At 38.0% G+C, this 25,202-nt stretch overlaps 1 protein-coding gene across 5 annotated transcripts in view; it reads right to left on the reverse strand.

Annotated features, from left to right (window-relative positions):
• KIF4A (kinesin family member 4A) overlaps nt 1–25,202 on the reverse strand; it is a 130,239-nt gene that overhangs the window by 37,653 nt on the left and 67,384 nt on the right. For all 5 annotated transcript variants that reach the window (XM_061409819.1, XM_061409815.1, XM_061409814.1 and 2 more), the window contains 8 exons: nt 20,615–20,747; nt 18,969–19,027; nt 18,756–18,861; nt 13,752–13,808; nt 12,551–12,736; nt 5,469–5,572; nt 4,023–4,167; nt 1,303–1,413 (listed from right to left, as the gene is read on the reverse strand). In XM_061409819.1, the coding sequence (XP_061265803.1) occupies nt 1,303–1,413; nt 4,023–4,167; nt 5,469–5,572; nt 12,551–12,736; nt 13,752–13,808; nt 18,756–18,861; nt 18,969–19,027; nt 20,615–20,747 (901 nt within the window). The remainder of the gene's footprint in view (nt 1–1,302; nt 1,414–4,022; nt 4,168–5,468; nt 5,573–12,550; nt 12,737–13,751; nt 13,809–18,755; nt 18,862–18,968; nt 19,028–20,614; nt 20,748–25,202) is intronic.

Raw genomic sequence — 25,202 nt, forward strand, 5'->3', positions numbered from 1 at the left:
GAAAGCTGTAATTTGCTGATATTACTTCGTTTCTCAAAAATCCTAAAAATCTTTAAACTAACAAAATAAATTTCAAATTTCCTGAATCTTTAACAATCCAGCTTCAACTTGTCTTTCCAATGAAATCTTCCCTGACTATCCTTCATCCAACATGGATCATTTGCTATTCCTTGAAAATTCCGACAAAGCTGTTATCTCTGTGTCTTCATTCCTGTTCTTCCATTTATCTGGAATGCTGGCATTTACCTCTGTCAAAATCCTCCCTATTGTTCAAGGCCTTTTCAGTTATCATCTTTTTAGTCCAACTAGAAGTGTGGTTCCCTTTCTTAACTACATTGGCATTTTAGACTATTTGTAAAGTACAAGTCTCTTTATTTCTTGTATTGAAGAAAATTATGCTTAATTTTTTATGGTTTTAATTTTTTGTTTATTCTTATAAAAAGATAGGAACTATTTTCAGATCTTTGAAAAATTCCATGAGTTTTTTAAACCTTCTAAATAATTTTTAATTACTTTAGAAATATTTTAATTCAAAAATATTTTTAAATAAAACATTTTAAAAAAACAGTACACTCTTTTTCTTAAACATTTTCTTTTCTAATTAGTCTCCAGTGTATGTATTTGGTAACCACCTGGGCTGAACCTTGCTGGATGTCAGAACAACAATAAGAAAAGGGAGGTGGGAGGAGGTTCAAGAGGGAGGTGACATATGTACACGCATGGCTGACCAATGAGGATACAAGGCAGAAACCAACACTGCAAAGCAACCCCTGCCAGCCAAAAATAAACAATTTTTTATAAAGTAAACAAATTAAAAAAAAATTATTTTCATTATTTTCTGCTTTCCCGATTATTATCCTCCCTGGTACTACATTACATGCAAATATTACATAAACTTCACTATCTTAACATCACTCTCAAATTAATATATTGGAACACTAACTTGTTGAAGAAAACCATGTTTATGTCCCACTTTCCCATTTAGACAGATATTCTCTTTTCACAACAGATTTCTTTTATAATGCTCAGTAAAAAATAAAACTACCATCACCTTTAGAAATTATATTCTACCACTCTGTAGATAAGACATTCTTCAAGGGCAGAACACGTATACTACTCATCTTTCTATTTTCCATGGTATCTAGTGGATAGTACCTTGCACATAGTAGACGTTTAAAAAAATTCATGTTAAATTCATGAATGTATCATATATTTAGAGATCCAGTTGTTAGAAGAGAGGCTTTAATGCTAGTCAGCCCAGAAAAGTGTTCATTAGTTAGGACTCTGAGAAGTTGCACTTACCCGTTCTTTTAACTGGATTACTTCTTTGTCTTTTTGTTGCTTCCATTGTCTAAACCTCTCTGCATCCTCTTTCATCTGACGCATTAACTGTACCCGCTGGTTTTTTATCACCTATGAAAACAAAAATCAGCACAAGTAGTAGTCACCTGCATTTATTCTGGGCTGATATACAGATGGATAGACTAACCATTAAGGAAAGAAAATCCAGAGCTGAGCTGAAAAGTTTGCCAACAGATTTTCTGATTATGCTTGCAATACTCCTTACTATGCTTGCACAGGGTTTCCAAGTATAGACTATACAAATAGACACTCTGAACAAATAATAGAAAAAAATAGTTCAGTCACTCAGTCCTGTCCAACTCTTTGTGACCCCATGGACTGCAGCATGCCAGGCTTCTTTGTTCTTCACCAACTTCTGGAGCTAGCTCAAATTCATGTCCATCAAGTTGGTGATGCCATCCAACCATCTCATCCTCTGTCGTCCACTTCTCCACCTGCCTTCAATCTTTCCCAGCATCAGGGTCTTTTCTAAAGAGTCAGTTCTTCACATCAGGTGGAGCTGATATTGGAGTATCAGATATACTTGCAAAGTATTGGAACTTCAGATTCAGCATCAGTCCTTCCAATGAATATTGAGCAGTGATTTCCTTGAGGATGGACTGGTTGGAACTCCTTGCAGTCCAAGGGACTCTCAAGAGTCTTCTCCAACACCACAGTTCAAAAGCATCAATTCTTCAGTGCTCAGCTTTCTTTAAGGTCCAACTCTCACATCCATACATGACTACCGGAAAAACCATAGCTTTAACTAGATGGACCTTTGTCCACAAAGTAATGTCTCTACTTTTTAATATGCTGTCTAGGTTGCTGCTGCTGCTGCTGCTGCTGCTGCGTCACTTTAGTCATGTCCGACTCTGTGTGACCTCATAGATGGAAGCCCACCACACTCCCCCGTCCCCGGGATTCTCCAGGCAAGAATACTGGAGTGGGTTGCCATTTCCTTCTCCAATGTGTGAAAGTGAAAAGTGAAAGGGAAGTCGCTCAGTCGTGTCCGACTCTTAGCGACCCCATGGACTGCAGCCTACCCGGCTCCGCTGTTCATGGGATTTTCCAGGCAAGAGTACTGGAGTGGGGTGCCATCGCCTTCTCCAGCTGTCCAGGTTGGTCATAGCTTTCTTCCAAGGAACAAGTGTCTTTCAATTCCATGCTGCAGTCACCATCTGCAGTGATTTTGGAGCCCCCCAAAATAAAGTCTCTCACTGTTTCCTTTGTTTTCTCATGAAAACAAAGTGCCATGAAGTGATGGGACTGGATGCTATGATCTTCGTTTTTTGAATGTTGAGTTATAAGCCAGCTTTTTCACTTTCCTCTGTCATCCTCAAGAGGTTCTTTAGTTCCTCTTGGATTTCTGCCATAAGGTTGGTACCATCTGCATATCTGAGGCTATTGATATTTCTCCCGGCAATCTTGATTCCAGCTTGTGCTTTATCCAGCCAGGCACTTCTCATGATGTACTCTGCGTATAAATTAAATAAGCAAGGTGACAATATACAGCCTTGACATGCTCCTTTCCCAATTTGGAACCAGTCTGTTGTTCCATGTCCAGTTCTAACTGTTGCTTCTTGACTGGCATACAGATTTTGCAGGAGGCAAGTAAGGTGGTCTGCTATTCCCATCTCTTGAAGAATTTTCCAGTTTGTGGTGATCTGTACATTCAAAGGATTTAGCATAGTCAATGAAGCAGATGTTTTTCTGGAATTCTCTTGCTTTTTCTATGATCCAAGGGATGTTGGCAATTTGATCCCTGATTCCTCTGTGTTTTCTAAATCCAGCTTGAACACCTGGAAGTTCATGTACTATTGAAGCCTCACTTGAGAATTTTGAGCATTACTTTGCTAGTGTGTGAGTGCAACTGTGCGGTAGTTTGAACATTTTTTGGCATTGCCTTTCTTTGGGATTGGAATGAAAATTGACCTTTTCCAGTCTTGTGGCCACTGCTGAGTTTTCCAAATTTGCTGGCATATTGAGTACAGCACTTTTACAGCATTATCTTTTAGGATTTGAAGTAGCTCAGCTGGAATTCTATCACCTCCACTAGCTTTGCTCATAGTGATGCTTCCTAAGGCCCACTTGATTTCGCATTCTAGGATGTCTGGCGGTAGTTGAGTGATTACACCATTGTGGTTGTCTGGGTCATTAAGATCTTTTTTGTATAAAAAATGTACCTACAAGCTAAAACCAGCTCTAAATTCACTGCATATAAATGGAATTTCAAGGAAGTATCTACTAAGTCTCAAGGACAAATCTACCTAGCAACCACTGTATTCAAATAGGTTCAGTACAATGACCTGTAACCACCACTTTGTAGATGTCAGAAGTCAAACATCAGTGACCGAAAATTCTCTCTAGGTGTCAGTCATTTTGTAATCACTTTGCAGAATTATTCCACATGAGCATGGAAAGTGGTCAAAATATCACCACTAAATATTAAGGTATCCTTGCCCTTTGGTTTCAGAGAATCTAACATTAAAATTCTGAATGTCAAAACTGAGTTTTGTTATTCAAATTCTAGATGACTACTATCACAATGTCCTTACAAAAAGGATATTTGCGGAGATTCAAACTACTTACTCACTTGAAAACACCTTTGTAGTATAATTCTAATAGAACACCTATGGTTGTTAAGTTTCTACAGGGTAAATGCAAGGATGAGAGTTTATTACTCGTATTTCCTGGTTCAGTTTGGAGACGGTATGCTCTGTGGATTCTTTCAGCTTCAGAAGTTTAGACTGTTCATTCAGTTTCTTCTTCAGATCAGCTATTTGACCCTCTAGCTCCTGGAGACGTTTCCGGCGGCGCTCACTCAACCTAAACACAGATTTTGTAGGAATGAGGACTAGCAGGAGCAAAGTCTGATTTCAAAAGACATAATATTAGACTTTCAGGTTTATACCCTTGATATATATAATATAGGTGACCAGTCATATAGCCATCTTAAATAAGGAAGACTGGACTTCCCTGGTGGTTCAGTGGATAAGAATCTGCCTGCCAAAGCCGGGACCAGGGTTCAATTCCTGGTCTTGGAAGATTCCACATGCCTTGGGGCTACCAAGCCCGTGCCCTACAACCACTGAGCCCACTTGCCACAACTACCAAAGCCCGCACATCCTAGAGCCTGTGCTCTGTAACAAAAGAAGTCCGGGCACTGCAGCTAGAGAGTACTCCCCACTCGCTGCAATTAGGGAAAGCCTGTGCACAGCAACAAAGACCTGGCACAGCCAAAAATAAATAAATAAATAAATAGACATTAAAAAAAATGAATACTACCCCCAAAACTAAAACTGTCTCAAAAATTAGAGCTTAATACAAAGAGTAAAGGAAATTTTTTGAGTATATAACTATGCAGTTGTCTCAATACTACTCCCCGCCGGCCCCGTGCCACCGCCACTTTGTGTTAAAAGGATGGTTCTTTAAAAGCATTTCACTTCACTTTAGTTATAAGGAATTATTCTGATGATTGTTACATAAGCCTGAGATAGAAAGCAAACATTCAACATAACTTCTAAGAACATGAATTTTGGATACTATAGAGAAATAGAATCACTGAGTAAAAAGAAGGTAGAATAGCCAATAAGGCAAAGGTCTAAGGGACAGTGGGATATTCTGGTAATTTGTCTTGGCTTTATTCTTAACTGACTATATTCTGACTATATTCTTAAGGGATGGCTAGATTGTTTTCATTTACTAGCCTGAATATTAATTCTATTCAGAAGCTAATTTACCATTAGCACAGGGACCAAGAAACTGCTGGTCTGGTAGGTCTGATAATCTTTCAAAATCTAGCTCAAATGCTAACTTCTTTTAAAGCCTTCCTTGATTATGCCACCCTGAACTGATATCTTCTGCCTCTGAACTCTTAAAGTGATTACTGCCTAAGAAATTTATTTGGCTACTAATCACATGCTGTGTTATGGTATTCTTTTACTGTCACCATGAAATGTTATTTAAAATCTCAATTCCTTTAATTTTATTTTGTTTTAGGTCTCCTCTCCATAATTAGGTTTAAATCCTCTAAGGGCAGGAAATGGCTCTTTTACTTTTCTATTTCCTCTACAGCTCTTCACACACAGTTAGGAACGTGAAATAGTATTTATTGACTATATTCTTACTTGGCTTGGTTGACATCCTTCTTTGCTGTTTGAAGTTCAAGAACCAATTCTTCTTTTTCCTTTTGCAAATTGATGACTTCCAATTCTAGATTTTTTATGTTATCCTAGAAATGTTATAGGTTGAGAGAAAGAAAGCATTACAAGGTAAAGGAAGAAAATCACTTCAACATTTCACATCTTAAGGAACTACGCATTCAATTTCTACCACTTCAGTTGAACACTAAAAACATTTCTACTTGATTTGATGGAGATTAAAGTTATGTAGTGGGAAAAGTACCAACTTGGAATCCAAAGGCCTAGATTTGAACCTTGAGTCCAGCATACTCTATGTAAATAACTTAAGGAAAGCCATTTCATCTCTTTTAGCCTTAGTTTCTATGTAAAAAAGAGCTAACATGGCAGGTCTAAGACTTATCAGTCCTAAAAACAGATCTGCTTGCAAGTTGGACCTAGGCTCAAATCTGGGAACTTGGATTTTGGTAGGATTCCCACAGTTTCCTAACTGTTAAGAGTGGCTCATTATGCCTGGACTGTGCAAGCAATATGACTTACCCTGAGCACACTGCTTTCCTTCTGGGAGTCTAGAATTTTCATATGTGCTAGGGAGAGAATGCCTACATGGATTAACCCTGCTAACAATCCTGGATTCCTAGGCTCATGGGAGCTTCCCTGATAGACAACATTTCACACACATTGTTAAAACCCATTGCTGGAGGAATTAAGTACATACCATGTGACTCCATTGGAAGAAGACTCTTGGAAGCACTCAGTTTCCTACAGACTTTGCCCCATGTGCTTTTTCCCTTTGCTGATTTTGTTTTGTGTACTTCCACTATAATAAACCTTAGCTGTGAGTATGACTATACTTGAGTCCTGTGATTCCTCCTGGTGAACTGCTGAACCTGGGGGTGGTCTCATCTATGTAAACAATTAACAACACTATCTACCTCACAGGTTGTTGGGAAGATCAAATAAGACAAAAGAGTAAAAATTTTGTAAACTGTAAAGAGCTGCACGTTCTTGTATCTAGAACTTTCAAATGTATGCATGTAACAGCAACTGCAGTTCTGCATGCATTTAGAGAACAAATTCTAGAAATGAAAGTTTGGTAGCTCTTCCAAGATTGGGAAAACTCAATGAATAGATTCCTTTCTGCTCTCACAGGAAACTGGCTGAATGAGTGGTTAGTATCCAAGAAGATTATATAAAGGCCTTCGACCAGTATTGAAATGAGACAAAGAAGCAAGGGCAGGTTAGTTAGGGCCGTATCTAAATAGGCAAGAGCTATTTTTCAAGAAATACACTTTTAGTCATTTTAATATGAACAATGATCGCTTCTTGGTCTTTTGGCTAAGATCAAGGGTAATATGAACAATGAAAACCAATCTCACTGCTTTAAATACCCTGTATATTTAAACTGACAATAATGTATGTGTGTGTACTTACAGAAGTAACACATGAAAACATTCTTACAAAAAATAATCCAGATAATACATATAAAGGGCAAGTTCCCTTGACTGCCCCACCCCTGCCAAAATTCCAGACCTCTCTCCAGAAGTAACCATTGTCATCAGCTTGGTCCAGATCTTCCAGACACTTCTTCCTAGACATTTACATACTATGTATCTGGACATGTACATATTCTAGACATTTACATGGAAGTGTGTGCATTTATTTATTAAATATGTTGTGGCAAATGCGTAGAACATATATGTAAATAGATTTGAAAATAATATATATACATACATATGCATATATGTACATGTATGTAGATACCTACTGCTGCTGCTGCTGCTAAGTCGCTTCAGTCGTGTCTGACTCTGTGCAACCCCATAGATGGAAGCCCACCAGGCTCCCCTGTCCCTGGGATTCTCCAGGCAAGAACACTGGAGAGGGTTGCCATTTCCTTCTCCAATGTGTGAAAGTGAAAAGTGAAAGGGAAGTCGCTCAGTCGTGTCCGACTCTTCGCGACCCCATGGACTTCAGCCTACCAGGCTCCACTGTCCATGGGATTTTCCAGGCAAGAGTACTGGAGTGGGTTGCCATTGCCTTCTCCGAGATACCTACTAAAATATGTTAAAGATAGAGTCACATTATACATAGATAACATTTTGCAACTTGCCTTTTTTAAAAAAGAACTTGGTCTTAGAGATTTATTTATATCAGTGCATACAGATCTCATTGTCTCAGTCTTTTTCTTTTTTGCCATAATGAAACATTCTTGTACATGCCTTCTGTGCACATGTGTAAGCCTCTTCTAGGGTAGAGACAAGTGGAATTACAGGTTCATGGGGGTACACATTTCCAATTTTAATAGATACAAATTGTCCACCAAAGTGGTTATTCCAATTGACACTCTAACTAGCTATGTATGAGAGTACTTATTTCCCTGCACCCTTGTCAACACTTGATATTGCTACATTTCAAAATTTTTATTAATTGGATGGGTAAAAAAACAGTATCTCTTCATTATATATGCCACATTCAGTCAATCATTATCTCACTGGCTCTACAAGGGAAATAATTAAAATCGTTGACTACTGTGCTATTATAATTCATGGTAATCTGCACTAACCAGCACTTATATCTCCTCAAATTTTTCTATAGCAGGACTTCCCTAGTGGTCCAGTGGCTAAGGCTTCATTCTCCCAATGCAGGGGGCCCAGGATCCATCCCTGGCCAGGGAACTAGATCCCACATGCCGCAACTAAAGATCCTGTGAACTGCAACAAAGATCAAAGATCCCACATATCACAACTAAGACCTGGTGAGGCAAATAAATAAATAGATATTAATTTTTTTCTATAGAAATTCCTCACAGTGATAGGAAAATATTGTTTAGAACAAAGAACTACCTTTATTTTTTAGAAGACATTTACATGTGATTAAAAGGTACAGTTAACACTAAGAATTTATTTCCTTTTAACTTTAAAGTTTGGAAGCTCAAGCATATTTGATTCCAAGGGGAAAAAACGGATACGTTATCTTGCTACACCTATAGCTCTAGCTCATTACCAGCACCCATCATAGGATCAGAAGTACACTGAGGAAACATATGTTCCTGAGCTTCTAGGCAAAAGTACAAGAGAGGAATAATTTCTCAGCCTTATCATTAATCCTTTGTTTATCCTGAAAAGGCCAAAATACATTTGACCTAAAAAAGTGTGCATTGTATGTCCTGTTAATATGGAGGATTGAGCTATGTATTTAACTTGCCCTCTCTTGAAAACCTACTAAAATGACCTCCCCAAAGGATATAAATCAACAAGGATGAAGAGAGCAGTCAAGAAATTAAACAAACTTTTTTGGAAGAGGAAAAGAATTGTGTAAGTGGTAACTGACTTAGTAGAGTAAATTTAAAAAGTTAAACTATGACTCCCATAGGACAAATGTCAAGAAGAAACAAACCAATTTGTATCAGAACCACAAAGAGGAGCAAAGCTTTCCTCTCGGGAGAAGCTGAACCTGACAGGCTGAACTCATAGGCAGCAGACACAACAAAAGACGGGGATAAATTAACACACTATTGATAGGGGATTAAATAAGAAGTCTGTATATAACCAGAGAGACTTCAACTCTCCTATTTGCTCTGAGTTACCAGAAATAGGGCATATTGCTATTCTCCCCACACAACTCTAGGCAGGAGAATGAAAGATTTCTTTATTGGTAACTGACCAGCCCAGAGAAACCTATGCATAAAGAACTTCTTATTGGCTAATTATTTACTTATGGCTGTGCTGGGTCTTCTTTGCTACATGCAGGCTGTCTCTAATTGCAGTGAGTGGAGGCTATTCTTTGTTGCAGTACACAGGCTTCTCATTGTGGTGGCTTCTCCTATTGGCTATTAGTGTCTCACTCTTAAATATCAACGGATAACCACAAATCACTGGAAATTTGAAGGAAACGTCTTACACTAGAGAAAGACCAAATCAAATACACTAAAAAAAGGAATTTGAATGAAACAGAGGCAAGGCAGGAAGAAGAAGAGAAGTTCAACAAAATTTAATTTCTATCCTTAAAGATGAGTACTGGATCCATGAAAAAAAAAGAAGAGGTTATAAAAAGGAACAATTAGAGGATTTTTAAAAATCTTAGAAATAGGCAAATAAAAACATTTACCAGGAGTGGAAGGAAATCTCCCAGAGAGTGGAATAAAAAGACAAAGAAATAGAAAATACGAGGGAGGAGATAAGAAAAGCAGAGACTAAATCTCAGAGATCCAATATCTGGCTAAGAGGAGTGCAAGAAAAGAGAAAACAGAAAATAGTGATGGGCATTATTAAAGAAATAATACAAGAAAACTTCCCACTAGAGAAGAATACAAATTTCTAGATTGAAGGGACTCACGAAGCACAAAGCACAATATGGGAGAAGAGATACACACTAAGGCACATCATTGTGAAATTCAAGAATACCTGGGGACAAAGAAAAGATCCTGAAAGTTGCCAGAGGAGAGGAATATACAGGTCAAATAAAAAGAATCAGGGGTCTTCCCTGGCAGTCCACTGGTTAAGAATCCGTGCTTCCAATGTAGGGGGGCTGTGGGTTTAATCCCTGACATGGGAATTAAGATCCCAAAAGCTGTTAGGTGTGCCCTCCTCCCCACAAAAAAAGTATCAAGAATTATAATGGATTTCTAATCAACAGCACTGGAAATATAATGGAGCAAATCTTTCAGGATTCTGAAGAAAAACAATTCCCACTGCAGAATTCTAAACCCAGACAAATTAACAAATTAAGAAACAGCACTATCATTTCCACCACAACAAACAAAAAGCTATTTTCAGGCATGCAGTGAATGGTTTAAAACATTTTCCTTTCACGTACACTTTCTCAGAAAGCTATTTGTGTTGTACTCCACCAGCACAAAGAGGTAGCCCAAGAATGAGGAAGACATCGAATCGGTTTCAACACAGAGATGAGCAGTAAAGCACTGCTCCTAGTAAACAATGGTCCCAGGCTGATGGCTGGGCAGTAGGCCTAGAGAAAACAAACCAAGACAGAAGATAGGAGGGTTGTCTTCAAGAAAGAAATGGACTGATAAACTACCTGATACATTTGTTCTACTGAGAGGAGCTTTATAATTCTGTTAAGAAGTTATCTTTTACATTATTTTTGTTTCTTTCTTTGGCTGCGCTGGGTCTCAGTTGTGGCACAAAGGATCTCTGATCTTTAGTTAAGGCATGCAAAGTCTTAGTTGCAACATGTGGGATCTAGTTTCCCGACCAGGGATTGAACCTGGGCCCTTTCATTGGGAGCACAGAGGCTTAGCCACTGGACCACAAGGGAAGTTCTGAAGATACATTATTTTTTTCTAAATTGTATTTATTTTGGCTATGTTAGGTCTTTGTTGCTGTGCAAAGGCTTTCTCTAGTTGTGGCGAGCCAGGGCTATTCTTTGTTGTGGTGCACAGGCTTCTCATTGCAGTGACATCTCTTGTTGCAGAGAATGAGCTCTAGCTGTATGGGCTCAGTAGTTGTGGCACTCAGGTTTAGTTGCTCTGCGACATGTGGGGTCTCCCCAGACTAGGGATCAAACCCATGTTCTCTGTATTGGCAGGCGGATTTTTAACCACTGGACCACCAGGGAAGTCCTCGGTGATAAATTATTGACTGGTACACAGAAGACTAAGTAAATGAAAAAATGAGATTATCATTATTAGTTGCACTGCTCAGCTTATGGGATCTTATTTCCCTGACCAGGGATTGAACCTGGGCCCATAGCCATGGAAGCCCCCACTGCTAGCTACTGGACTACCAGGAAACTCCCCAAAATGAGTTTATTAGCTTCAGGAAATGCAAAAGACTGTACAAGAAAGAAAATGGAATCACATTATACTCTGTGGCTCAGCTATAAAACTTATGTAATCATAAAATTTAAACAGTAACTATTCATTTAATCAAAAACTGTGATACAGCCATTTTGAAAGATACAGGTGAGGCAATGTGCATAGGGGAATGTATACGAGAGCTAATATTCCCATATTCCATAGTGGGGAGTCAATTGATAATGTATAAAAATTTTAAATTAACAACTATACTACCAACTCTTATCTAGAAATCTGGAGGTAAATGTCAGAGGAAACAGCTTTAAAAACTTAAAGTATAAGCCTAGGGAATAGGAGAGAAGGTAGTTTGCTTTTATTTTTCTGAGTATTGTATTATTTGACCTGTAAAAATGATATACATGCTCTTGTGTGACATAAAAAATAAGTTTTAAAAATGTTAAGACTGTGATAACAAAATGGAAACACAACCTCTACTGGCAACTTGGCTATTATTTTGGAAGCAACTTCTACTCTATAGAAAAAAAAAGTGGTGAAAATTACTTAGGAGAAACACTTTACTTAATTTCATTTTGAAAATTTACGGGAGCTGGTGGTAGAAATGTATAATATAGGGATTTCTTGAGAACAACATATAGGACTTTGGGGGTCTGAATAGGAAAACAGTCCATCCTCTCCCCTTCCAGTTCTGCTGACATCCCGGGGGTCTGAATAGGAAAACAATCCATCCTCTCCCCTTCCAGTTCTGCTGACATCCCTTTGTGGATGGGAAACACTGGGCTACATGGGAAAAATAAGGTCTGGAGCAAGGGTAACCTTGTGGACAACCTATGAGCCCAAGACTTGTCTTTAAGTAAAGACCTGATTTTAATTGGCAAGAACCACTGAGGACTAACATCAGGAAAGGCAGTTTACCCATTTGCCAGGTTATGGGACATCCATTACCAGTGTCCTCATAATTCTCTCTAGAACCCAGACCATCTACTGAGATGTACCTTCCTTAGAATCCCAGCATAGTTATTAGAACAATTCTCTACAAGTAAAGACCACATTTATTATAACATTATCTATTTACTAAATACCTGTTGTATAAGTAAGGTATTAGATTAAATGAAAGAAAATTACAGTTTCTTTATCCTGAATGTACCCTTCTGTGTTTAACCAACAGTACAACTCCAGTCATACTGTGCATTTTATGTTGCCTTATCATCATCAAAAACGGTGTGTCTGTTTTCTTCCCGTATAACTAAAGAAAGATGATCGACATGAATATCATGTGCCCTAGTAAATATTTAACCTGGTACTGGAAATGGATGGGCTGTAGTTGGTTGTCATTCTGAGTCATCTTCTTGGCTAAGGCCTCTTTCAGTGCAAGGGCTTTATTTAACTCAACCAGCTCCTTAGACATCTGAGCTTGACGTAGAGCATGCTGAGTGGTGAAAGCATCAGAAGACCTGCTGCTGTCTGGACTGTCGGCCTCTTGCTGGAAAAGATCAGGATAATGATTTGTAAGAGAAATAAGCAACTGGAGTTCTTAGGCACTGTTTCATCAAGTCTCACAGCCACTTCTCCATTATCAGTCCCTCTGTTCTTTTAAAACTGGCTTCTCATACATTTGCTTTAAACATCAGAAATAAATTGAGCAACCCATTTCCCTGCTCTCACAAGCACCTTATTTTTTATATCCTATGACTGACTTTTAGAATGAACCAAGTTTCTTGCTCTTTTCTTTATAGGTCTGGCCAACATTTCTTACTTTCACCTTATTCTAAGGAGTCCTTAGAGGAGAGAGGGCTCTGGAAATGGCACTTTGTAATGGTGGAAATGGAGAAGAGGTTTCATTTATTCTTAAAGCTGGCCTCTGGCACCTGATTTATCTTCTATCTTTCTTCTTTCAGAATATAAAAAAAATACCAATATATTTTTGTTTTAGGGGGAAAAAGCTGTCTCAAGCAAACCATTGTCCAGCCTTTTATTTTGACTTTGCTCTATAACCATCAGCCAATTTCTAATACATTTGATCTATTCTTGCGACTTGAATGCTCAAAATATTTTCTTTGGTTCTTTTAGCCCCTAACCACTGCATCTATAGAAAAGTATGCTGAGAAAAAATTCTCTTCCATTTCTTTTCTAATGCTTTTTTGATTTTGCCATAATTTCCTAGTTTGTTTCCTTCATTGTCTTAATGTGCTAGACAGTTGATACAGAATACAAGAAAAAAAAATTACTAACAAGAAATCAGTACGCCAGACTGCAAATATAAAAAGTGGCATCCCTGAGAAGCCCTGTCACCCATTACCAGTTATACTACCAGAGACAGATCCTATCCAATTTAGGGATTTTATACTTAGCTTAGATTTATACTCAAGAGTTCTAAATTTCCAGGGCATTCTATAGAGGATGGTAACAATCAGGGATTCTCTTCTCAGCTGACTGATAAATTATAAGAAATGGCACAGTTAAATCTCCTGGTTCTATACAAAGGGCCAATTACTTACTGTTTCTGGTTCTACTGCAGTATCAATGGCTGCAGTCATGCAAGCAACAGTTTCATCCTGCAATGACAAGGGATGTCTCAGTTTAGGAGCTTACTAGTGGGTTTTATACGGGTTATTTAGTTGTTTTCAAGTGTATATAGAGATCATTTAAGGTATTGGACCAATTCTGTAGTCACATATACCACCCCCCACATGTTTCCACTTCCCAGCTCTCAAGAATCTGTCTCTTTGTAAAGGTCAATTGTGTGGTCTTTGTAAAAATAAGGTCATGTAGCAACTGACATTTATTGCACCTCTCCTGCTCTGCCAGAGGTCACTGAACTACAGTGAAACAGTCATTCAAACAGGCCAAAGTTTAATCCACTTTATAGACACTACCCTTTCTTTTTATGTTTTTTACCACTAAGTCTACCTCTGTAATGTACAGGTCTAGTCAGTTCTTAAGGACACAGCATCCTAAGATCAGACATAGCAAATAAAGGCAATGCAGCAGAAAAGTGAATATGATGAAGGATTATTTTTGATTTTTATTTTATAGCCAGTCAAGGTAGCAAGAGCCCACTCTACAAGGAAATAAATGTCCCAGAAAAATGTGCTCATGAAGTCAGACAAACATACTTGAGATTCTGTCCCTCATATGCATAGGAACAAATCATATGCAGTTAAGTTACTCCAGGTAGTGGTTACTTGAAGGGAAAGGGTAGCATTGAACCCTCTCAGAGAAGGGCACAATACTTTTTGGGGCAGTAGAATAACAACCACCTAAAAGGCAAACCTAAAGCCACTTATTAGGACAAATTTGTTTACAGGCTATCATATGAGCAAGCTTTGTTTTCCCCACTGGAATTTAGGTTTTATTTGGCATTGAAACATAAGAATTACCACTTCTGTTTAAGTGATTCTGCAAAGTTCTGGGAAGAAAGGATTATTTTCAAGATGTCATATGATTAAGGTCATAGGTAAAAGAGCTATTGCTCAATAGCAAGGAGAAAATTTACGGTTAGCACAGGGAGTCTCTGCATCAGCCCAGTGAAACATTACATAGTTACTGAAACATGAATCTTATTACTTTTAAGGCAAGGAGTGAAAGAAGCCCTTAGTGGGACTTCCCTGGAGATCCAGTGGTTAAGACTCCATGCTCCCAGTGCAGGGGGCACAAGTTTGATCCCTGGTTGGGGAACTAAGATCCTGCTATGTCACACAGTGTGGCCAAAAAAAGAAGAAAAAAAGAGGCCCTTAGTAAATGCTGTTTGTAAAGCATTTCCCTTATTCTGCCCAGAAATTCCTAATCAGTGAGACTCAAAGAGAATTCAAAGGAAGACCCAGTGTTCTCACATCCTTTCTTATTATGATTTACAGTACTGGTGATTCTCCAAGGCTAGGACATACTGAACTCTTCTTTAAAAACAGAGCACTTCAAAATACTATAGGTTAATGGTTACCTTTTCTCCCTCCCAATTCAGTTCAGTTCAGTTCAGTTGCTCAGTCGTGTCCGATTCTTTGCAACCCCATGAATCACAGCACGGCAGGCCTCCCTGTCTATCACCAACTCCTGGAGTTCACTCAGACTCACATCCATCAAGTCGGTGATGCCATCCAGCCATCTCATCCTCTGTCGTCCCCTTGTCCTCCTGCCCCCAATCCCTCCCAGCATCAGAGGCTTTTCCAATGAGTCAACTCTTCGCATGAGGTGGCCAAAATACTGGAGTTTCAGCTTTAGCATCATTCCTTCCAAAGAACATCCAGAGCTGATCTCCTTTAGAATGGACTGGTTGGATCTCCTTGTAGTCCAAGGGACTCTCCCTCCCAGTAAGTCTCAGTAAAAGGACTAGTTATAGGCCTATCCTAGATTAACAGGACCTATGACACTGGCTTTTGGAGACTTTTTCTAGGACTTTCCACAGGTCAGGATCAGAGTAGATCTGATTCAACATGCCCTGAAGAAGACATGTCGTTACTTTGAGTTTACCTTTTGGCCCAATAAAATTTCAATGCTAAGGTTTAAGCTTTGGCGATGTTCTATGTGAACATGTCAGGATTCTGTCTTTATAATCCTAAATGTAAATATATAACAATAGGATTTATTTCAATCTAATAGCCTCTTTCTTCCCCCTTTTTAAGGCTACTATGAACCTCTTGTAATAAAAAGACATATATTTGCTGAAGGTGGTGGTCAGGTGAACAAGGCCATGGTACATTGAGTTACATTAACCAGCAATACCCACCAAAATGAAGTTTGTGCTTACAGGCTGTAGGCAATAGCATTACTGGCATGCAAAAATCTTTTTATGGAACTGGTCTTGAAGGAGGGGTTAAAAACAAAAAAATAATTCGATTTTGTGGGAACTGAAAGGACTGCATGAATTTCCTCACAGGTAACTGTTATAGGAGGTTTGCTTGAATTATATTTTAAAGGAAGAAATAGTACAGTTTAGCACTTAAAACCCCAGGAGAAAGGTCCAGGAACAATGACTGCCTCATAACTGAAAAGGGGGTGTTCGCCCGTCACTTAAAATAAAAATAGTTTTAATCCAAAATGAAGGGCACAAGCATTTACATTTGAAACATTTTGCTTTCACTGTAGTGAGTCTTAATAAAAGTCACAGGATACATTGTTGTGTATTTCCAAAAAAAATATGTAGCTAGGAGGGTCTCCAAACAATAGACACAGAAAACTCTGATTCAAAAGTCCAGCAGGAGCCCTGAGTAAAAGGGTTATTCTACCTAATGGTGACAGTGGATGGAAGCCAGGGACTTTATCAGCTTGTGGCAATCTTTAGCACCCTCTTGCTGTGTGTGCCGAGTGAATTTTAGTGGCGGACACTGCAATTCTCTAGAGTTCCTCTGAGCCAGCCACCACTAGCAACTTCCTCCATAGGCATGCCAGGCACCAGTCATGCTGCCAGATCTTCACTGAGGATATGACTTCTATTATTTTGTTAACTTTGTTCCATTGATTTCCTTCTTCATCTTTCCCATGTGACCCAAAGACCCAGAAATAAGATGATGTAGAATCCTTTGAGATCAGTGTAGTGGCTATGAACAAAGGTGCCCTAGATCACTCTTTTCTGATCTTAATAAGTTTTGGCTCCAGCAGGGTTCTGCAGCCTTGACTATCTGAATTCTGAGGCAGTCTCTCACAAAGTTTTCATACATAAGATGCTTCACCTCTATTCAGATGGTGAAATTGAACCTTGTGATAGTCATTCTCTAGCCTGCACTCTATCTTCAGACACAATGATGTTCTTACCATGTTCTAAACATTTATACCTCTGCTTTTGCGAGTACCTTTTCCTCTATATAGATCATCCTTTCCCCTTTCTCTGTGTGGCAAACTCCTACTCATTGTTTAGGACCAGGTTTCTTCTTCCTGAATTTTCTAGGCAGTTAATCACCCCTTCCGTTGGGCTCCCATCACTCTTTGCTCATATTGCTGATGTAAAAGGGTTAAAACAGACATGAGAGAGGGTTCCTAGTTTTCCTTGCCTCCTTTTCCTTTCTCCCTTTTTTGCCATCTCTCCCACCTGTCATCCTTGACCAACTGACAAAAAACAAGACTTGCAAGAACAATTCTTGAAAATAATTAGATAATCAGCAGCATGGGATTGCATCAAAATTCTTGAGCAAGAAGCATGAAAACCAGAGCATCCTCCAATTAAAAGATCCACAGCAATTAACAACAAAAACTGCCACCTGAGCCAAACCACAAAGATACACATCCCTATCTTCTTATCCTATGAAACTCCAATCATATTTCAACTCAGGGAGTTATTTGGAGTTCAGGAGATCCCTGAGTACATCAGCTGAATAATGTCTTTAATCTTGACTTAAGTCATTTGAATTATTTTCTTTTGATATTAATGCAGTACCTAGCAAGGTTACACAGCTAGTGAGTGGCAGAATGGGCTTCAAACCAGGGTTTTTCTGGCCCTGGAACTCAGATTCTCAAATACTATGGCCTGTTTGTTGGATAAATGAACTGTCATCTTGGACTACCTGTTATAATTTTATATAGTACTACTTATTCTAAAACACTGCTTTCTAGTCTTTTGGTAGTTTACTCATTTAATCTCTTGAACTGGCCATCCTAAACATTCCCTCTACAATATTGTATGGTATTTTTTTCACTGACTCTTTAAAAGTAAAATAGAGGTCTGGATGATTTTATGATACTCTGTTGACAACTCTACAACATCACAGGGCAAGACCCAGGGTAGAGAATCACTGTTCTGGTAAAATTAAAACCTCTGTTTCAGAGCTATGAATATCTAGCAGGTATTTACATACACATTACTGCTTCATAATTAAAGTCAAGAAAGTACAGATGGAACAAAACAAACCCTAATCTTTTACCAACCATGACCCTGAACATAATATGATTTTGACTTTTAAAAAAAGTATTTATGCCTAAGGACTAAGAGAAGGAACATCAAAATAAGAGGTTTTTAGGATGGTAGGACTGTAAGAATTTGTCATCTGGAAAAAACAACAACCTCCGTCCCAATAAAACCCACCCACAACTACTATAATAGTTCTAAAAATAAATAGAAATGGGAACTTATAGCAGAATTATCAGTCAAACTAATTTATTACTGGTTATAAAAGAGAGCTATGGTATTCCCTGGAGGCTCTACACTATGGGTCAGAATTCTGCTTATTTAAAATATAGGTATGGTATAAGGCCTCTTATTAAGTTAGCCTACACTGAAAGGACAGCAAATCAATGACTGCTGCTTGAGCTACCCAGGCAATTTTGCACCCTTGTGTTGCTGTTTCCAGTGTGTGATTAGAATACTGAAATAATAATGTTCCATTGCACATGTGATCTATGAGTGTTTTAACTAATTCAATATTCAGATTGTATCCAATGATCCATGATCTTTGTCCTCAACAGCTCACAATCGAGTTGTTTCAGCAAAAAGTACAGGGTTAGATGGGTTTATAAGCATCAAGAACAGCAAACGAAAGCAATATGCCTATTTACACTACCCTTACTTAGCTTACCGATAGCTGGGTAATCACTTGCTGCAGGTTACGAATTATCTCAACATTTTCTTTTAATTCCTGGTCTTCCAAAGTCTCCACTAGCTTTTGAAGATCCACTTTGCAGCTGAAAATTTAAGCAAAGGAACCCAAGGGTTAATCAAAGGCCAGCGAGTCCATGGTTATGCACTAAGGTGGTACAGGTCACTAACAAACATCTGGGAGGAAACTTACGCTGCATGCTTCCTGAGCTCTTCTAGCTTGGCATTCATTTTTTCATTTGCTTGTTCTGTCTGCAACAAAGATCCAAGAGATCATCAGTGGCAGTGTCTGATAGCTTCACCTAATTAAGCCCTCTCTTCTACTCTTAATGGATTAAAACCTAGGTAGAGAGGCTGCCTCATTTGCTGTAATAGAGGATTTACTGGGCTTTGGTTATTTAGAAATGTGTCTTTTAACAGTCATAGAAATTAGCCCTTCAGTCAACATGAGCTACTAAAAATAGCATCCAAGCAGCTGGGTCTTTTGCTTGCAATGAAGCTCAGCTAGGGGTGGAATGTGAAGCCTTAATTCCATAGAGAACCTTGCAACTGGGGGAAAAAGCAATACTTCCTGGCATGCTATTACTTGCTGTTTGCAAAAAGCCCACTTGCCTGATAGTTTTAGCAAAATAAAGCAAGAAAAAGATGAAGTATAAGAATGATGGCAGAGAAGACAAAATGGCAGAGACAGCTACGTTTTGGAAAGGGTGATTGATACTTTTCAGTTTATTTCAATCACAGTATCTGTAACACGCTAGATGCTGCAACAGATTTGGGAAGGGCAGTTTATATAGGACAAAAATGCTGTGCTTGTTATGAAGTTCTGACAAGACATCAAACAAAAACCCTTTGGGCAGCCATTGTAACAACCTTAAAAAGGTCAGATGGGTACATGGCTAGAATAACAAGTACTGTCTGTTACGTCAGCCACACTCACATGTTAAGCACAGCTTCTAGGGTTACTTCAAAGACATAAAATATAGCACTGGAGACAGAAAACTGTATATAAAAAATTCCTTAGATCCCATTTTCACCCTTCTGCTAGTAATGGACATTACAATGGACCTAGGATTTGGCCCCCTTTAAGGAAATCTTTAAGCAGCTTACCCTTCCTTGACTGGAGTACACTGATGCATGAAGGTGTATAAATTACAGATGTTCAATTACATTTTAGTGGAAACTCATTTTCACTGCTGGCAATAGCTGTGTTTAGAGCTGTATTTACAGCTGTGACTGAGCTGTATTTAGACTAGTAGAAAAATGTTAGTGACAAGAGCCAGAACTGAACCAGGAGGTTACTATCTGACAGGTAGTAGGACACAAAATTGATGTAGTTAGTTACATTGTGATCCACCAATTGAAAATTGACCATAAATAAAAGGAGCTAAAATTAATTCCCCAGATGTTTCATCTCATCATGGCAGCTGTTAGGATGGGATGTGAAATGTGACAATATTTGGGGAAGGGAGATAGAAAGGAACTAAAATCTTAGTGAGGAGATAGTTACTTGGTATTATGGATGATTAGGCAGAACTTAAGTTGACAGAGGGACCTGGTTCTTTCCTCTCTGCTCTTTTAGAACAAATCCATTTTAAAATGGGATTCATGAAGATTTCTTTGTGGTAGATGCATAGGTGTTCACAGTATAATTCATTTAACTTCTCTGTATGTTTGATTAAACTTTGTTGGATTTTCCCTGGAGGGGTTCCATGGAGGATATGGCAATACTAATCCATTTCTTTTCATGTAACTTGTCTCTCATAATGAGAAACACATTAAATATTTCAGAAACTAAAGCTAATAAATGTCCAGACTGCTAGTTTAGTCTTGGAGGCTCACCAAAATGATCCTCTCCAACATCTGAGCTGTCTGACCAGCAGCCTCACTTAGACCACGACTTAATTTTTCATTCTCCTCTACCAGTGACTGATTCTTCTCCATTAAGGATTGCAGATTCTCTGATGGTTCCACACTAAAACAAAGAAAGTAACATATTAGAAAAATATCTGATCAATAATACCTATATTAGAGGTGGATTAAAAATATATATCCCATAGGCCTTTGAGGGGCTTGGTTTAAAATTACCCCTCACAAATCTAGAAAAAGTATGCCCATTCTTCCAGCCAGGTAGTATACTGGATAAATAAAAATGTATGCCTGAACTACTTTAAATTAATGGTTTGGAGGAAAGTAATAATTTAGAGCCAGATATGGTTGGAAAATTCTGAAAGAGATGGGAATACCAGACCACCTGACCTTCCTCTTGAGAAACCTGTATGTAGGTCTGGAAGCAACAGTTAGAACTGGACATGGAACAACAGACTGGTTCCAAATAGAAAAGGAGTACGTCAAGGCTATATATTGTCACCCTGTTTATTTAACTTTTATGCAGAGTACATCATGAGAAACGCTGGGCTGGATGAAGCACAAACTGGAATCAAGACTGGTGGGAGAAATATCAATAACCTCACAAATGCAGATGGCACCACCCTTATGGCAGAAAGTGAAGAAGAACTAAAGACCCTCTTGATCAAAATTATAGAGGAGACTGAAAAAGCTGGCTTAAAGCTCAACATACAGAAAACTAAGATCAAGGCATCCAGTCCCATCACTTCATGGCAAATAGATGGGGAAAACAGTGGCTGACTTTATTTTTTAGGGCTCCAAAATCACTGCAGATGATTATTGCAGCCATGAAATTAAAAGACGCTTACTCCTTGGAAGGAAAGTTATGACCAACCTATACAGCGTATTAAACAGCGGAGACATTACTTTGCCAACAAAGGTCCGTCTAGTCAAGGCTATGGTTTTTCCAGTAGTCATGTATGGATGTGAGAGTTGGACTATAAAGAAAGCTGAGTGCCAAAGAATTGATGCTTTTGAAGTGTGGTGTTGTAGAAGACTCTTGAGAGTCCTTTGAACTGCAAGGAGATCCAACCAGTCCATCCTAAAGGAGATCAGTCCTGGGTGTTCATTGGAAGGACTGATGTTGAAGCTGAAACTCCAATACTTTGGCCACCTGATGCGAAGAGCTGACTCATTTGAAGAGACCCTGATGCTGGGAAAGATTGAGGGCAGGAGAAGAAGGGGACGACAGAGGATGAGATGGTTGGATGGCATCACCGTCTCAATGGACATAGGTTTGGGTGAACTCTGGGAGTTGGTGATGGACAGGGATGTCTGGCATGCTGCGGTTCATGGGGTCACAGAGAGTCGGACACAACTGAGTGACTGAACTGAACTGATGGTTGCAACAGGAATGACTAACTTTTATCCTTAGCTCTTGGTTTAAGATCTTTTTACTTATTTCAAATATGTAAGAAGTTTCCCTCTTCTCATTCTCAATCCTTCATTAAAGATTAGGGAAGCAGAGAAAGAAGAGGTATGGAGGAGGTAGAAGTGAAACTCGTCATGGTCAAACTTTAAGCTCATCAACATAAGTGACTTACCGATCTGCTGTACAGTTTAGGGAAATAGCATTTAGGAACCAAAATGTTTAAATGATGATCTGTGGTCACTAAGAACACATTTCACAACTTTCCATAAATAAGTGCTCCCTTCTAAATGTTTGCCTTGCTTCAAACTGATGACCCACAGCCTCCTGTTCATTTGTCTATTAATTTTTAATGGCTTAGCGTGGGTGGTGGCAACAATAGCATTCATTTCAAATAGTGAAAGGAAGGGACAGAAATAGTTTAAAAGATAAGAATGTTTGGAATTTATGCAGATAATTTGCTATATCAGTTCCAGAATAATGAAGCAGATCAATAAAAAACAGTTTTGATTTGCCTTTTTTTTTTTTTTTTTAACACACTGGGATTAATTGTTTAAAAGACTGGAAAATAGGACTGGCAAAAAACGATCAGAAGAAATATGAAGATTCGATTTGAAGGAATGGCAGGGGGAAATGAATAGTTGCAAGGATATAATACAGAGAAAAAAAGGACAGGCAACAGCTGTTCTTAATCTCAAGAAAGGACAGAAAAAGAGTTTAGGAACAGATGCCCTCTCACCCAGTTTAAGACTTCCATGAATTCTTATAGAAGATCTTAGCATGTTCTTTATCAAAAAGTTAATAACAAGGCCACACTATAGGGTCTCATATTATACTCTTGAGAATTTATTAGAACTCTTATGAAGGAATGTTCAATTAAAATGTGGATTATAAAAATAAACTATGGGTAAATTTAGTGTTATTTTAGATTGTTCTGGTTTCTTTATTGTTACTAAACTGAAAACTTCCATGTATCATTCATGCAAGTTGACAAGCTCCAAAGTAATGATACTTTTTACTCAATAGTTTCTTTCCCTCTAAAAATTTCCAAGGTTTCTCCAAATGGAGAAAATACAATGGAAACCAAAGTTTCCTCTTTTCAGATGCTATTTAACTGCCAATGCTACAAGGAATTCAAGTTAGTTGAGTATGTGCAAATTGACAAACAGGCTCAGAAAATCTATACAAAAGCTTCAATGACACACATTCAAAAAGAAGAGTATATAACCTAAAGGAAAAAGCAAAAAAAATTCATTTATATAAACTAAATTTTGTTAAAAAGCCTTAAGAAACGTCTCTAAAAATATAAGTGTACATTTTTGAGGAAAGAAGCAGCATCTTTATTTCTCTGAAAGACATTGAACAATTGATTTAAATTGATTCTTTCAACTATATCTTAAAATCTGTTACTTTTTTAGCTGAAATTATATCCTATAGGTTATTCTAGGTAGTCAGAAGTCTGAAATGGTTTTGGTTAGTCTTGTCTTACATGAAACAAGTCTATACTAAATTGAAAGGAAAGGAAGATAGGTCAGCCGCTTCTAAACTGGCTATACTAGAATGAATGTTTAGCAGACCCTTTAAAGGATCCAAGCTTTCTTCAGTTTTTTTATCCAACATTCTTAAAATAGGAAACCAAGATTAAATGATCCAAAGAGGGAGGAATTCAAAGAGAAAGGCAGTCATTTCTGGGTGATAAAATTATGGTAATTTTAAGATTTATTCTTCATACTTTTCTAAATGTCCTACAAGAAGCAATGTATCACTTTTATAATCACAAAAAAATGATTGAGTTATTGAAAAATAAGGATATTAAAATAAAATAGGTTCACACCAAACTCCAAATGGAAAAATGAAATGTACAAAATAAAAGCAATGTAAGTACTAGAAGAAAACATGGGTGAATTCCTCTTTAATCTTGGCATAGGGAAAGGCTTTCTAACGATGAATCGAAATTCAGAAACATGAGAACATAAAAACAATGTACCCACTTTGGAAAACGGTTTGGCAGTTTCTTTAAAAGTTAAACATATGACCACAAAATTTCACTTGTACCTTCTCAATAAAAAACATATATCCATACAAAAACTTGCAATTGAATGTTCATGGCAGCATAATTGCTAATAGCCCCAAAGTTGAAACAACCCAAAAGTTCATCAACTGGGAAACTGATAGACAAAATGTGGTATATCCAGACAACCAAATACTATTTAACAATGAAAAGGTATGAAGTACTGATAATCTCAGAAATATTATAGGTCAAAAAATCAGACAAAAAGTTCACATACAGCAAGATTCCACATATATAAAACGTCCATAATAGGCAAATCTTGTAGAAAGCAGATTAGTGATTGCCTGGGTTTAGGAGTGGGAACGGGAGTGACTACAACTGGGCACAAAGGATCTTTTTGGAGTGATAGAAATATTCCAAAATTGGATTGTGGTGATAGCCGCACAACTCTGTAAATTTACTAAAACCCACTGAATTGGGACTTCCCTGGTGGTGCAGTAGATAAGAACGTGCCTGCCAATGCAGGGGACATGGGTTCAATCCCTGGTCTAGGAAGATTCCACATGCTGCAGAGCATCTAAGTCTGTGCGCTGCAACTACCGAGCCTGAGTGCTGCAACTACTGAAACCCCTGAGCCTAGAGCCTGTGCTCCACGACGAGAAGCCATGGCAATGAGGAGCCCTCACACCACAACAAAGAACAGCCCCAGCTCACCGCAACTAGAGAAAAACACCTGTGCAAAGCAATGAAGACCAATTGCAGCCAATAAATAAATAAATAAATAAACAAAAACTGAAAAAAAAAAACAAAAAAAAAAATCGAATCGTATACTTAAAGTGAATGGATTTAATGGTACATAAATTATATCTCAATAAATCTAGAGGTTAAAAAAATCCAGAGGTAATAAAAAATGACTCATAAACTTTTTACTACATAAAAATTTATTTTTTTTGCATGATTCAAAAAAACCACGAACAAGGTACAAAACAAATTAGGAGAAAATATTTGTGACACAAACTACAGACCAAAGACTAATATCACTAATATACAAAGAACTATTGAAAATACTTCTTAGGGTGGTTATCATAATAAAACATTAGGGTGGTTATCATAAAAAAAAAAAAAAAAGAAAATACCACGTA

This window comes from Bos javanicus, chromosome X (assembly GCF_032452875.1).
Source record: "Bos javanicus breed banteng chromosome X, ARS-OSU_banteng_1.0, whole genome shotgun sequence".
In the NCBI taxonomy this organism is placed as follows: domain Eukaryota; kingdom Metazoa; phylum Chordata; class Mammalia; order Artiodactyla; family Bovidae; genus Bos; species Bos javanicus.